The sequence below is a fragment of the Euprymna scolopes genome, chromosome 24 (genome assembly GCF_053919585.1).
Source record: "Euprymna scolopes isolate OS-2025 chromosome 24, ASM5391958v1, whole genome shotgun sequence".
NCBI classification, from domain to species: Eukaryota; Metazoa; Mollusca; class Cephalopoda; order Sepiida; family Sepiolidae; genus Euprymna; species Euprymna scolopes.
The window spans coordinates 79,754,481-79,771,541 of record NC_136505.1 but is presented as its reverse complement, the minus strand read 5'-3'; the positions used below and the strand labels follow the sequence as shown (position 1 = coordinate 79,771,541).

Here is a 17,061-nt window from a genome sequence, read left to right as displayed (position 1 = left end):
CTAACGCATTTAAGTTTTGATGATCCTGATTTCTATGCTATGATTGTTGGATTGTTCAAGGATGACAGTGAGTTAAAGGAAGGACCCCAACTGATGTATTTTGCCAATGCACTTTTGATGAAAACTTTCCAGAACTTTAAGGCACCTTTAGTATGTAGTTCATGTTTCTAATGCATACAGGACACATACCTCATACTGATGTTTGTCTTCACACTGATTTCTCTATCCGACTAGACACGTTTTTCAAACCTGCCAAAAGCAGAACTAGGCTATCTTGAGAGTTATTTCAGCATCTAATGTTTCATCTCTACTCAGCAAATTACCAAGATATTTAAAGATATCAGTAACCTTCAATCTCCTCTCGTCAACCAAAATAGTTGGTTCCACATATGGCATACCAGTTGCAGGTGAATACATAATTATGGTTTTTCTTAAATGCTCAAACTGAAAGCATTTGAAAATTTATCTATTGTTTACTCCGTGTCCTCCCCTGTGAGTGCAATAACATCTGCGTAATCTGCATACAACTCACGAATGATAGTGCGGAAGAGTTTTTAATTTTCACTCAAACAGTGAAGATGAAACAGCCTGCCAGAAACTCGAAAATGCAAAGACACTCCAGCATTGTCTTTAAAAGTATATTCAAGCATTGTCTTTAAAAGTATATTCAAGCATTGTCTTTAAAAGTATATTCAAGCATTGTAGCAAAGTAAATTGAAAAAGCGCAGGTGTCGATATGTTATTCTGCTTGACTCTGTTGTTCAGAAAATATACCATTAATGTTCACTCGAGCCTTGATGTGCTGATGCAACTTCTTCAACATTTTTACAAAACGGACAAGATATCCAAGTTTGCCTAGAATAATCCAGAGTGCATCATGATTGATGGTGTCGAAAGCTTTAGTCAGGTCAACAAGAACTTAATACAACGATACAACGATGTTCCTTGCATTTTTCTATTAATAGACAAATGTCACATGACCATTTTTGAACCCAGCCTAGTTCTTTTGAGCGATGCAGGGGTAAATATACATAAGCTGTCGGTTCAACAGAATTTTTACCAGTACCTTACTAACAAATTTAAGCAGTGTGATCCCTGTGTAGTCACCACATTCAGACTTCTGTCCTTTCCCTTTTAAAGTGGCAGCATTATTGCATCTACTCAATCTTGAGCAACATTACTACCGTGCTACGCGGCAAAAATTAGACTATGCACTGATCTAGAAATGTTTTCACCAACAGAGCTGACAACTCACCTAATGTTGATGACATGATATTCTCACCTGCGACTGATACAGGTATTATCTATCTTGTTCCTGCTTGTCATGGATTTTAACTATTGAAGCTCAGAGTATGATATATGCTTAGTACAAGCATGTATCCTTGTCATCTTTCATGTACAGATATCTCTTCAAAAGTCATGTGCAATGTAAACAGACCTAACAAGTTGGAGACATGCAGTCTCATATCTGCACATGGCCGGTTTAAAGCATCATTGCTAGTTTTGTTGAACAGTAACTAGGTTGGGTGGAACTTTTTGTGATTGAGCAGACTATTTTAAGGATAACGCTGCTCAACCAATGCATGGGAAGGGTCTAGACTTAAACATCATCTGATCTTACGTTTATCAGCTGATGATTGATTACACTTGCAGGGGAAATCATAGAAAAAATAAAATTCATGTAAAAGAAAGACTTTAGGTAAACATTGCAGCATGGAATGTGAGAACACTTCTTGGTTGGGAGAATTCTGCTCTCACAGAATGAAGAACTGCCATTGTGGCTAAGAAACTGTGAACATTGTTGCTCTATCTGAAACTCGTCTCAGTGAAAAAATCAATTAACTGAAAGAGGTTCTGGATACACATTCTTTTGGAAGGGCAAGCCTGAAGGCACCAAAATAGAAGGAGGTGTAGTTTTTGCAATTCGCATAAATATCGTTAGTCAGCTACAACAACCTTATAGAGTTTATGATCACAGCAATGTCTGAGGTTGCCTTTACCGTGTGGTCGTTATGTATCAGTTATTTCAGTGTATGTCCCCATTTTATGTAATAGCCAAGATATCATTATGACATTTGATCAGAAATTGGGAGACGGTCATTCAAGAATACCAAAGGATGATAAAATTTTGTTACTCGGTGGCTTCAATGCATGAGTTGGATGTAATCATGAAACTTGGGATGCTTTGGGAAAGTATCGACTTGGTAATGATAAGGGTATTCTTCTCTTCCAGTTGTGAACTGAATTTGACCTAGCAGTGTGTAATACCTTCTGCCAACAAAAGCTTATCCACAAAGCAACATGGATGCACACTAGGTCCAAACATGGCCACATTCTGGACTACATTATCGTATGGAGATGTGATCTTCAAGATATGTGTACAGTTAGAGTTATTCGAGATGGTATTCAATACAAACTTGTTCGTGTGAAGATCAAGATGTGAATCAGGAAAAAAGTTAGGTTCAATGGTGTTAAAGTGTCATATCTCGAAGTGTGGAAGTGTGTGAGAACTTAAAGTAGACAGAAATGGGCTAGAATGCCTGGGTCTTAGGGAAAACAAATGCAGATGCAAATGGTGTTATTTGTAATTTTATTGACGAGAAAAAGAAATGATAGTACTTGTGCAGATTTTGAATCAGACATATCGTCTGCTCGGCTTTGGCCAAGTGTAGCGTCGGCTCGCCGATGATCAAATCCTAAGGGCGTAAATAGAGAAATGGAAATTATAAAAATCAAAATCAAAACAACCTATCGTAATTTTGTTTTAATATGCATTTGATGTTTCATGGGAAAAATTTTGTATGCAGGATTTACTATAATCATTTTTTTGTATTTTTTTTTTTTTTGTTTTAATTTTAGATAATGTTTAGCAAACAATTGTTTTTTACAAAAAATATCTTTTTTAATTTCAAACTTTCTTTAAAAGCTTTCTTTACATTTTTTTTTGGGGGGGGGATAAAGCAAACAGTTCAATTTTTTTTTTTTTCAAAAAAAATTGTAAAGATGGGTTTTAAAAAAGATTCAATTGTTTTTGGTTTTGGTTTTGTTTATTTGTTTTGTCAACGTTTTTAAATGGTTTATGCAACTCCAGCCATATCCGTCGCTTACGGAGCCTTTTAGTAATAACGCATTCAGTGTGCAATGTTATTTTCTAGTATTTTGAACGCCATGTTGATGAAAGGAAGTTGCTCATGGAGCATGCACAAACCCTTTCGAGTTTTGCAGCAGACGACAAGTGCACAACTTTTACTGAATACCTGTAATTGAAGAAAGTCTCCCTCAAAAAAGAATTCAACCAGCTTGCTCTTATTTATTTTTTTTTTTTTTTAATAAACACGACTTACCTGCAAAGAGTTGCTTTTTAGGGGTATTTCCCTTAACCTCCCCATGTTTAAAACGGCTTTTGGAATAAACATCCCCAACCTCCCCAACGGCTTTCGAAATAAACACCCTAGACTTCCTTATGTCAGGAACGGCTTTCGGAATAAACACCCCGATCTCCAAATGTTAAAAACGACTTTCGGAATAAACCTCCCACCCCATTTTTCGCTTTTTTCCGTGTTCAGAAATTTTTCTTTTCTTTTTCCTTTCCGTTTGCACATGCGCACAGCCTGCAGTTTCTCTTAGTTGCTAAAGCTAAAACAATATGACTGCCAGGCAAAACTACTATAGGAAAACATTGAATTATGTTGTATCTTTCAAACTTCTTGTCAGCGATAAATTTAAAGGTGATAATTGTTCGTGGCGGGCCGGATTAAACTTATATATCGTTAACAGTCAACATTCTAAATGTAGGTCTTCGGTTGGACAGGCAGTACACATAAACCATAAATTCCTGTGTTGCTAGTCTGCATGCTTTCCATGTAACATTTAGTTTATTGTTGTTTATGTTTTTTTATCTCTTCCAATATTTATCTGAAAGTCGACTGCTCGTTGCTTGGCGTCTTACAGAAGATTACAAAGCAAACCCGAGCGGTTGACGTCATGTTCCAGGCAGAGCCGAGCGGACGCTTAAATACGTCTGGTTCAAAATCAAGTACCCTCACGATAAACTTCTTCTAACCCGATCAACTGGAACAGTAGAGAACGCCTACAAGGAAGCAAAAGAAAAACTGCAGTCCAAGCTTCGTCTGATAAAAAATAAATGGTGGGTTAACTTGCCCGATGTTTTTGTATTTATGAATTGTTTTGAATTTTCTCTGCGGCATTTTTTTAAATGAAAAAAAAAAATTACGTCTTACTCAGATAAGATTTTTTTCTCAACTGAAAAAAATAAACAAAAACATTTTTAAACCGAAGATTGCGTCGTCTAATATATAAATATAATAACTTTTTACAAACCCAACCCACGTCATCTATTTCAGTTGTTGACATCATCATTTTGTTATTTATGACGTCATAAACGATCGTTTTAGTAGTTGTAACGTCTTCACTTTGGATTTCCCGTTTACATGGATGTAATTTATTTTTTGTAACATTACTTTGTAAGGTTAGCTATCATACAGGGAGACAAACAATGTCTATTAGTATGTAGATGTAGATAATTAAGATTAAAGACATGACTTCACAAAAAAGAACAGAAACTAATCTAATTAAAAATTAGGAATATTTCACCCAGTAAATTTAATATTTTGTTAATTTCTTACCATGTCTGTTTTGCTTAGTTATGTTTTATCCGCGCATACATATTGAATATTATGAAAGTTTCTGGCATGAAGCTTTAAAAAAGAGATGCTTCGTAATTTTACAAGTTGTATTATCAATTTCAATATAGGTATTCTCGGGTTATATAGCAATTTCGCCATTTGATACATGTTGTATTTTTCTAGTCGTCTTTTCAAACAGATCGATGCGGATAAGACGGTTTACAGCGGGAATATGTTTTTACTTTTGAATAATGATCGAAGATTTAATTTTCTAATTTCAAAAGTCCAAACAGATGGTCAAATTTTCTATTGCAGAAGCAGAAAGAATCGCACAATTCTATGCATTCATTCACATGTTTCTCTTCGTGTTTTATTTGAACCTGTAATTCTTCTCTTTGAACATTCTTTTCCATCTTGGTCTTCTCGATCGTAAGAATCGCATTTAGTAGACTGCACATGTTCAAGATCGAATCTCGTTTCTGAATGACTCAGGAAACGAACGTCATTTTCCATGGTCGGAATCATTGTAGAAACCGTTTTAAAGGAAGCCGTAGAGTCATCCGAATCTGAATGATCCTTTTTGACAACGTATTTGCACACATTCTGAGGTTCAACAAAATATTCTCGACGACATGACGATCTGTTCATTTTAACTGTTTCAATACAAGAGCACTGATCGATACAAGCATTGAGGTCGAAGTTTCTTGTATAGTCAATGTGTAGAATATTCGCATCCGAAATTTGCTCATCCTTAGATTTTGGTGTTTTATACTTCTTATGTTTATGGCTTTTATTTTCGACGTAAAACTGATTTCGACGATTATTTTTTATCGATTCTGTTTCAGGTGTCTTTGTTCTATCTTCGATATCAATCGATTCTTCATAAGCATCGTCATCTGCCGAGAAGAAATCCTCAGTATCAGAATTGTGTTTGTTCGATTCCATTTTTAAATTCTTTTTCATTTCAATAGAAGAGGGTGTACTTGCAGTCTCACAATTGGTGACACGATTGCTATGTTCATCTGCATAATTATGTGGCAACTTGAAAATTGCTGACATACGAACTGACCTTTCATTCCAATCTTGTCCATAAAAATCACCCGTGTTCCAACAACATGGATTATCATCGAGTTGTTGAGTAAAAACGTCAATATGGTCGTCATAAATGTTCACTTGAACTTGTGCTGGTGAATCAACTGATCGTCTCAGATAACCGGTTTGCTTCTTTCTCTCCACTTGATTTCTTGCTTGCCGTTTGCTCCGTTTCTCTAAGATATTCAGACAATCCCAGAATTCATACTGTTGTGCTAATTCTATAGCAGTGGAATGTCCGTTGTCACGAATGGCATCATCTGCGCCATATTCGAGCAACAGTTTTAAAATATCCGTTTTCCCCCAAGAAGCGGCGATATGCAGTGGAGTTGATCCATCACTTGCTTGGAGATTAGGATTAGCGCCGTTCTCAAGTAACAACTGTGCAATTGCTTTTGTAGTTCCGGATCCCAAATGGATCGCGGAAAAATCTTCACCCGAAATGACTCCATTTGGATCAGACCCATTCCGTAATAATGCTTCTATTTTAACAAGATCAAAGTCCAAGATGGCAACTTTCAACTTTTGATCAAAGGTTATCATTTTGCAGCAGTCTGTTTCGTGAAACCTGTTTGCATAAAATTGTGTGCTGGAAATGATTTACGTCATATAAGATGACGTCAATTACATGAAGAGATCAACTTCATTGGATAACGTCATTTCTCAACATAACATATTATAACATACAACATATAACATATTATGTGATAACCTTTAAAAACAATGAATTATTTTGATACCTAAAGGTCAATATCTATTGATGTGTGTTCTCCATTGTCGATTTTAGGTAGTTTCAGATTATATCGGCTCAACTACCCCACGTCAAATTATATCGGCTCAACTACCCCACGTCAAATTATATCGGCTCAAGTAACTACACCATGTCAAATTATATCGGCTCAAGTAACTACCCCACGTCAAATTATATCGGCTCAAGTAACTACCCCACGTCAAATTATATCGGCTCAAGTAACTACGCAATGTCAAATTATATCGGCTCAAGTAACTACCCCATTTCAGATTATATCGGCTCAAGTAACTACCCCACTTCAGATTGTATTGGCTCAAGTAACTACCCCACTTCAGATTATATCGGCTCAAGTAACTAACCCACTTCAGATTGTATCGGCTCCAGTAACTACGCCATGTCAAATTATATCGGCTCAAGTAACTAACCCACTTCAGATTATATAGGCTCAAGTAACTACCCCACGTTAAATTATATTGGCTCAAGTAACTACCACACATCAAATTATATCGGCTCAAGTAACTACTCCACGTCAATTTATACCGGCTCAAGTAACTACCCCACATCAAATTATATCGGCTCAATTTACTACACCATGTCAAATTGTATCGGCTCAAGTAACTACCCCACGTCAAATTATATCGGCTCAAGTAACTTCCCCATGTCAAATTATATCGGCTCAAGTAACTACGCAACGTCAAATTATATCGGCTCAAGTAACTACACCACATCAAATTATATCGGCTCAAGTAACTAACCCACTTCAAATTATATCGGCTCAAGTAACTACCCCACTTCAGATTATATCAGCTGAAGTAACTACCCCACGTAAAATTATATCGGCTCAAGTAACTACCCCACGTCAAATTATATTGGCTCAAGTAACTACCCCACTTCAGATCGTATTGGCTCAAGTAACTAAGCCACTTCAGATCTTATCGGCTCAAGTAACTACCCCATTTGATTATATCGGCTCAAGTAACTACCCCACGTACAATTATATCGGCTCAAGTAACTACCCCACGTCAAATTATATCGGCTCAAGTAACTACCCCACGTAAAATTATATCGGCTCAAGTAACTACCCCACATCAAATTATATCGGCTCCAGTAACTACCCCACGGCAAATTATATCGGCTCAAGTAACTACCCCACGTCAGATTATATCGGCTCAAGTAACTACGCCACGTCAAATTATATCGGCTCCAGTCACTACCCACGTCAAATTATATCGGCTCAAGTAACTACCCCACGTCAAATTATATCGACTCAAGTAACTACCCCATGTCAAATTATACCGGCTCAAGTGACTACCCCATGTCAAATTATATTGGCTCAAGTAACTACGCCATGTCAAATTATATCGGCTCAAGTAACAACCCCACGTCAAATTATATCGGCTCAAGTAACTAACCCACGTCAAATTATACTGGCTCAAGTAACTACGCAACGTCAAATTATATCGGCTCAAGTAACTACCCCACGTAAAATTATATCGGCTCAAGTAACTAACCCACTTCAGATTATATCGGCTCAAGTAACTACCCCACTTCAGATTGTATTGGCTCAAGAAACTACCCCACTTCAGATTATATCGGCTCAAGTAACTAACCCACTTCAGATTGTATCGGCTCAAGTAACTACCCCATTTCAGATTATATCGGCTCAAGTAACTAACCTACTTCAGATTGTATTGGCTCAAGTAACTACCCCATTTCAGATTATATCGGCTCAAGTAACTACCCAACTTCAGAGTGTATTGGCTCAAGTAACTACCCCATTTCAGATTATATCGGATCAAGTAACTAACCCACTTCAGATTGTATCGGCTCAAGTAACTACCCCACTTCAAATTATATCGGCTCAAGTAACTTACCCACTTCAGATTATATCAGCTCAAGTAACTACGCCACGTCAAATTATATCAGCTCAAGTAACTACCCCACGTCAAATTATATCGGCTCAAGTAACTAACCCACTTCAAATTATATCGGCTCAAGTAACTAACCCACTTCAGATCGTATCAGCTCAAGTAACTAAGCCACTTCAGATCGTATCGGCTCAAGTAACTACCCCATTTCAGATTATATCGGCTCAAGTAACTAACTCACTTCAGATTGTATCGGCTCAAGTAACTACCCCACTTCAAATTATATAGACTCAAGTAACTAACCCACTTCAGATTGTATCGGCTCAAGTAACTAAGCCACGTCAAATTATATCGGCTCAAGTAACTACCCCACTTCAAATTATATCAGCTCAAGTAACTACCCCACTTCAGATTGTATCGGCTCAAGTAACTACCCCACTTCAGATTATATCGGCTCAAGTAACTAACCCACTTCAGATTGTATCGGCTCAAGTAACTGCCCCACATCAAATTATATCGGCTCAAGTAACTAACCCACTTCAGATTATATCGGCTCAAGTAACTAACCCACTTCAAATTATATCGGCTCAAGTAACTACCCCACTTCAAATTATATCGGCTCAAGTAACTACCCCACTTCAAATTATATCGGCTCAAGTAACTAACCCACTTCAAATTATATCGGCTCAAGTAACTAACCCACTTCAAATTATATCGGCTCAAGTAACTAACCCACTTCAAATTATATCGGCTCAAGTAACTAACCCACTTCAAATTTTATCGGCTCAAGTAACTACCCCACGTAAAATTATATCGGTTCAAGTAACTAACCCACTTCAGATTATATCGGCTCAAGTAACCAACCCACTTCAGATTATATCGGCTCAAGTAACTACCCCACCTGAAACCGGAATCTTCAAGATGCTACCTTGATCTCTTTGTGCTACATATTTTACAATAAAAATCATCACCTTGCAGATACAACATTTGACTATTTAAATACATGAAGCAATCAATAACTAATACATATTTTTATTTCTCAGATGAATGAAATCTGCGAAAAGAGGCATTGGAAGTTTTTTTATATTCGTTGCGTATTCGTTGCAGATGTTATTTTTATTCTATTTTATTTGTTATTTATTATTGTTATTGTTTTTTTCCAAGGAACGCCATTTCATGCCCTGTTTTAAATAAAAATACATATTAATAATATTGACACACTACTCCTTTGAAAATGCAAATATATCACATGCATGTTAAATTTGTTACATTATATTTGTGTGTGTGTGTGTGTGTGTGTGTACTGTATTTGGTATATTATATTAGACATAAATTAAGCAAGATTCAATTGAATCGAATGAATTTTTCAAAATCTATATATCTATAAAAGTGAAAGTGTCTGTCTGTCTGTCTGTGTACATTTCCCTACACAATAACTCTGTCAATTTTCAGTCTACAGACTCGAAATTTAATATACAGGGTACTGAGATTTGTGAAAATCTTTGTAATCCGTTTTCGGCCAGAAAGTTGGCTGTTAAGGGGTCAAAGTTAAACAATTGACCTTTGAGAACTCTACCAAACTCCTCCGCCAATTTTGGGTTTAAACTATTGAAATTTTAGACATGGATAATAATAATAATAATAACTTGATTTGAGCTTAAAACAATAAATGTTAAGGGGTCTTAATAGGGGTCAAAGTTTTAAAAAATTGACCTCTGCGGTCTCTACCAAATTACTCAGACAATTTCTGGTCTAAACATTTGAAATTTTACATAAAGGGTATTCAGAGATAGGGCAAGCTTTTTAATCGGCTTGTGTCGAAAATTTGAGCTACCAATATATAAATGTATGTATGTTTGCATATCTGCCTAAAACTTTCGACGGAGGCGACGGATTTTCACAAGATCAGAATTGTTTGAAGTTCGACCCTTCAGATGACAAATACCGAAAAATTGGCTAAAAACATTAATTTCTTCACTTAATTTCTATTTTCTAAAGTCATCCACTCTTTTCGATTGTCTAGTCTTAATTTAAACCTAAACTTAAACCTACGTCACTTCTGGTTTGGCGGTGGTCGTAACAGCAAATACGTCACGTTTTTCCCCCATTTTTTTCCTCCTTCACGGTACGTGTTCGAGCCTGCCTTCCTACTACCACTTTTTTTTTTTTTTTTTTTGCTCAACATACACCTCCAAACACCAGGCTGAAATACTAGTTCTTAATAAAAATAACATTTTATCATAAAAACGAATATATTTGTACATGTATAGACAAATCTTAAAATATGCCGCCATAGATGAAAAAGTAAACGAATGTGATTTAATTTTTTATTCAGTGCATCGATGTTACATAATCGATCAATTAAGCACAGATGAAACTAGGAGAAATTGTCAAAAATGTTTAAACAAATGAGATGTAGATAAAAATAATGTTTCTTGGACGTAATATACAAAAAGTATATACAAACAAGTTTTGAAATAAAGATGTCAAAACACAAAACAAAGAAACAAATTAAATTAAATTATATAATAACACTGGGTAAGAATTTCTTACTTTTTTAATGTTTCTAGATTTCTGCAACTAATTCAGGATATTTTGCACGGTTGAATCAGAAAATGACATCCGTTCATCTTCATCAGGTCAGATTTTTATGCGAAATTGATTTCAAAACTTGATTTTGTGACGAAACCGATTTTTGTGGCCTTATCAGCTGATTTTTGTCGACACGTATCATCCTAAATATGTTTTTAAAAGAAAATGTTTTTCCAACAACATATATTGATTATCTGATAGAAACATCGATTACTGTTAACTGAATGCATAGATAAAGGTAAGTACACGTAGATTGTATGTTGTTTCGCCATTGTTCGAACTTCAGGAATTGAACTTCTGTTTCTTCAACAGCAGGGGTATCTTTATCAGATTCTAACAGTATTCAGCCGTCATGATTGCATTCCAGCGACTCTAATACCTGATTTCCATCTCTTTCAGTTCCTGATGGAATCTCTTCCCCTGCTCGTCACTCATTGAATCCAGGTTCATATGTGAAAATAGCACATCTTGACGCTCACGTTATAACCAGGTTGCTGAAAGCAGTCAGCGTGTTGCTGACAAGTTCGGCGTAGTTTCTGGCCAATTCACTACAAGAACAAATACCTTCCACGCTTCCAATTCACTACAAGAACCTTCCACGCTTCCAATTTCACTTCGTTCGTTGAGTTTTTGGATCTTTGGTGAGATACCAGATCTTAGGACCGTCAAAGTTGCCACCTTTCAACTTCTTCATCGTCAATCCTGGAAAAGCCTGACACAAGTAAGTGAAACAGTCACCGTCCTTGTTCAGCGCCTTAGTGATGTGCATCGGCGAGAAGAGTATTCTATCTCTGTCCACCAAAAGGTAGACGTTCCTCTTTGCAAAGTACCATTTTGATCCACTAACTTTATTCTTTGCCACACCAATTTTTGGAAGATTTCCAGGTTTTATGACTTCAAACTGATTCCTTTTCGACCTAAATACATCTTGTCATTAAAATAATAATGGTGTCTTAACCTCATTAACTTTATCTAAAATGCTCCACACCTATGCATAAGTGAACAAAAACGTAAAAAACAATATGTGGTCATAGCTCAGAAATGAAACCTGACTGAGCAAAACCAATGTGATTTAAGGATTCAGCACATTAGATTCGTTTTAAATCAGCTGAAAAATACACAGCAAATTTTTTGTTGATCAGTGTTATTCATCGAAAGAAATAATCTTCAGCAACACTTTAACTGACTGAGAAATAACATTGAACAACAGCAAGTTCGAAGATTAATATCCTAGCGGAACAAAGAATCTAAATAGAAAAAGAAACAATTCTGTGTTGTTTAATAAACATCTATATTTAAAATGTTAGAAAAGTTTATATATTTATACAAGGTTAACTCCTAAACTAATTAACTAATCGTATTGGATTTTAAGGCACAATTTTGAAGCACATCTAACGTTTGATAAGAATTATTGGAGATACACTCTTATTCCAAGACCTGAAACTCTTAATAATATTTCTATTCTTGTTTTTTTTAATTTCTATAATCTTTCAAATAATCTATATAATTATAAAACTCAAACGACCTTGTAACGAGTGATGTAACCCACTTTCCGATTTACGACATCCGGTTGCGCATGCGCACATAAACATTAACTCATAACAACGTAAATAAATAAACACAAATCGCTTTTATTGCAGATTTTGACCTGCGCACTGAAATATTAACGTTATTATTTCAAAATTATTATTTAACATGGGAAGAGTGGGGGTGTTTTGCAACTATTCTTTATTACAACTATACTGTCGCTATTTCCTTACAACTAAACAACTTTAACCCGTTGACAAACATAAGAACAATTGTAGTAAAGCCAAGACTACTACTACTACTCTCTCTATCCGTCCGTTTTCCTTCCTTCCTTCTTTTTTTATTTTTTGTTTACATTTCTATATACAAAATAGTTGTTTGAGAACAGTGAATTTGTTAACACATTTACTAATCTGTTTCAATATTAGTTTTATTCTATTTTATTTATTTAGGTTTTAGTTTTTTGTTTCAGGTTTTATTAATTATTATTTATTTGGGGGGGGGATTTTAAGTTTTTATAACTTGGTTTAAGGATTTCAATATGGGTTTTTCATTCTTATATTTCTCATCGGTAGGTTCATATGCGTTTTTGCTGCTAAATGACTTTTGTCTGCGTTCGATTCGTAGGAAAATCATGTTTATTTTCGATATTTGAGCGATTATTCAGAAAAATAGGTAACTTTACACGAACAGGGAGGATTTTTTTTTCATGTTTAAGTGATCCATCCGTGATTTTTCATTTTAATATATTTTCATAGAAATGTTTCTGTTATGTCAAAAAAAAACTATTTTCTTTACGTCACAAGTGTCACACTCATACATGAATTCCATAGCTAATATAACATACTGACCCAACGGGTCACGGGTAGTCTAGTAAATAAATAAAACGTGGTATTTTCTTTTTCTGGGTGTCAAGCGGAAACATATACCCTATATACGATATGATAATGTTGTACTCTCCTTAAATCAAATTGAAATATATGTAAGGATACTGGATCATGCAGTTTCAGAATATAAATATAGGTTTATAGAAGTGGGGCTATTTCCAAAACCTGATTAGTAGTTCGTGAATAGACAAAAACTACAATTTTATATGGAGGCACCTGAGACAATATAATAGCCTCTTTCAAATGACATCATTTGGTTGCAAAGAAATAAATCCACAACACGGATGGAATTCATCTTTAGTTATTCAAGGGCAGATCCATCACTATATTGGATCATTTATTACCCGAGCCAGACAATCAAACTCAGTTTATTCAGATACACTTTCTTGAGAAAGAATACAGTATTGATGTTCGGATGAATTTGTACTAGAACATTGAGTTATGTCGGAATATCATAGAAAATATTGAGTATATTCTACGACGTGCATTGCAACAAGCTAAGGACATGATATACAACAAATTAATGCAGTTATTGTTATAGATCCTATGAGGAAGCCGATTAATGAGCACGAAAGGCGATATAATAATCAGATGCTTACTGAAGTAGAAATTATTATTCAAAATAACAGTGGACAGTAAACAACATCACACCATATAATGTTGAGAGAAAGAGGTGGACAGCTTCAAACAATATTGGAATATCATTGATCATATGATCCACTACAGTATGTACTGTTTTCCCCTAATGGCAAAGATGACTGGCATCCCAAGATGACAATGACAGATAACCAAAAATTAGCTGCTATGCGTTATTATGCCTATCGTATTATGATCCGTGATGATGAATTTAATCAAATATTAAAGGGATGGGAGATTGTTTCAGCAGTATGTTGTTGATATGGCAGGAAAAATTGAAGTAGATCGTTTGAACTATATTAGATTGAATCAAGCATCTCTTAGATCTACAACATACAGAGGTTTCGTCGAAGGCTTACATGATAATGATGATCTTAGTAACATAGGCAGAAAAGTTATTTTGTTATCAACATTTGTTGGTGGTTCACGATATATGATGGAGAGATGTCAAGATGCTATGATGTATGTTAGAAAATATTGGACTGCTACTTACTTCCTCACGATGACATGCCATCTAAATTGGCCTGAGATGAAATATAATCTCATTGAGTATCAATTCACTCACGATCGACCTGATATAATTGCAAGAATTTTGTATTTAAAAAGGAAGCTTTTCATTAAATATTTAACACGAACACAAGGTCTGTTGGGTAATTGCATTGCCTATGTTCTAAGTGTTGAATACCAGAAGAGAGGTTTACCAAACCTACATTGCCTACTATGGATGGAAGAAGAATCTAAACCCAACCCTCAGAATTATGACGATTTTGTTCAAGCTGAAATCCAAGTCGAACATCCAGAAGTACATGAATTGGTATTAACGATATATGATACATGGACCAAACTGCAACAGTACATCTCTGTGCTGAAAAAATGGGAGCTGTTCAAAGAGTTACACAAAACCAAATAGTGATGAAACAAGATGTGGACATGATTCATACCCTATTCATAGGCGAAGGTCACCAGAAATGGGAGGTCATCAATGCTATAAAGAAGGTAGAAATGAAGTTATAACTTCAAAGTGAGTTGTACGTTATAACATGACTCTATTGAAGTTATTTAATTGTCACTTAAATGTAGAAATATGCACTTCTGTAAAACCCATTAAATATGTAATTAAATATACATTAAAGGGAATAGACTATGGGCCAGAGGCTAAAAAAGGGCTTATTTATTTTAGTTAGTAGACATTTTATTCATATGAGAAAATGTCAAGTGTTTCTAGGAGTATTTTTCATGCTGATTTCAGATCTGAAGAAATCTCCAGGCTAAATATGCGCACTGCTTCAGAGAAAGGGAGATAATACAGGGTGTGTCATTGACGGAAAAAGTTCATGGTTCTCTTTATGTAAAGGGAAATTTAAATAAGTAGTTTAACACATTAAAGTGGATCAACAAGAAGTTGATATGTCTATTCTCTTGTATAATGTGTTTATTTATTAAATTAGGAATTTTCAGCAAATAAAATAATTTGTGTAAAGCCATATCGACGAAAACGTTACTTTTTATTGTCGTATCAGTTTCTCAAATTGCAAATATCCTCATAAAACACTGCAGTTTACATTCGTTTAACAAAAGGCATGAAACGCATTTATATATGTTTTCAAAAATCATAGATGGAAAAACAGTTTTCAAATATTTTTGGTGATTGAATGATTTTTCTTCATTTTGGACGGTCATTTTTTATGTAATTTTGTCACACATGCATATTGACTGATATACAACCCTTAATGCTTAGAAGAATTTTGACTATATATATATATATATATATATATATATATATATATATATATATATATATATATATATATATATATATATATATAAATGGGTTAAGAAATTCCAACGAAAGAAAGATGTATATTTAAATAAGGGAGTAGTCACCAACAATGTGTATTTTTTAACATTATTTTATTATTCCGTGTCTTGGTTTTTCATTGAGAATTATGTTTGGATCATTGTAATAATGTTTTTAAGTCATTGAAATCGTTTTTACGCGCGTTTCAGGTGTTCTGTGAAGCGTCCTCGTCAAAAATTATTTTCAAATGTGTTGGAGATGTAAAAATGGCAATTTTCGTAGTTCATTTGAAGTGTTTCCAAGGGGTGGAACCTTGTAAGTGTTTATTATTCATTGGCATGTTCAATTTTTATTACTCTTTTATTGGGCTTGTCCAGGCCGCTGACCTGGCTGTAGTCACTCTCTCTTTCTGCTAGTGTTTTTTTCTTTTCCTTTAGGGTGGGGTAGGGTGTGTGTGTGTGTGTGTGTGTGTGTGTGTGTGTGTGTGTGTGTGTGTGTGTGTGTGTGTGTGTGTGTGTGTGTGTGTGTGTGTGTGCTGGTGTGTGTTTGCTTTTATTGGTTTGAGAATGTGTATACTGTTTTATAGTATTATGACGTTATTTGCTTCTTTAGGAAGGTTAACTGTGATCCGAGGTCGACACTGATGTGTATGTGTGAGGAGGGGGGACCAGCTCTTCTGAAATAAGGGTAGGGGTGCTTTCATTCTATTTTGATATTTATTTTTTGGATTCTTGGATTTTAGTATTGTGATTTTTCGTTTTAGTCTTTTCGGGTATTCCTTATATTATGTTTGTTTAGAAAGAGGGGTGTATTTAAAATATGTATAGGGAAGTTTCTAATGTTTCTATTTATTTGTCTCCCCCATGTGGGTATGGCCAGACCCAGGATCGGTTCCTAGTGTGGGGGAGATTTTGTTCCCCAGAGGAGGGGGGCAATTGGAGGGGGTATAGGTATGGGAGGGGGATGATAGAAGGGATGATAGTTGTTTCAGTCATGAGGGGGTTCTCCTCCACTGACTGAGGAGGGAGCGAGGTGTTGGAACAGATATTATACTATGGTTCTAGGTGTTTCCTAGAGTTGTCGATTTCGAGGTTAAGTAGGGTTGGTATTGTTCAGTGTGTTGTATTAGAGATAGGGATGTTATGTCTGTGTGTGGTTGTATGCACGCACGTGTGTGTGTTTTAATGTGTTGGTTCTGATTTATGTGTGGGTGTGTATATGTGTATGTGTATGGATGTGCATGCGAGTGTACCTTGCATTTCAT

The 17,061-nt window shown here is 35.4% G+C and overlaps 1 protein-coding gene across 1 annotated transcript; it reads right to left on the bottom strand.

Annotated features, from left to right (window-relative positions):
* Nucleotides 1-4,592: 4,592 nt before the first annotated feature.
* LOC145246792 (uncharacterized) lies at nt 4,593-6,331 on the bottom strand. The gene has a single exon (XM_080108589.1). It carries the CDS (start codon nt 6,279-6,281, stop codon nt 4,992-4,994), a length of 1,290 nt encoding a protein of 429 aa, XP_079964715.1. The 5' UTR covers nt 6,282-6,331; the 3' UTR covers nt 4,593-4,991.
* Between the last annotated feature and the right edge of the window lie 10,730 nt (nt 6,332-17,061).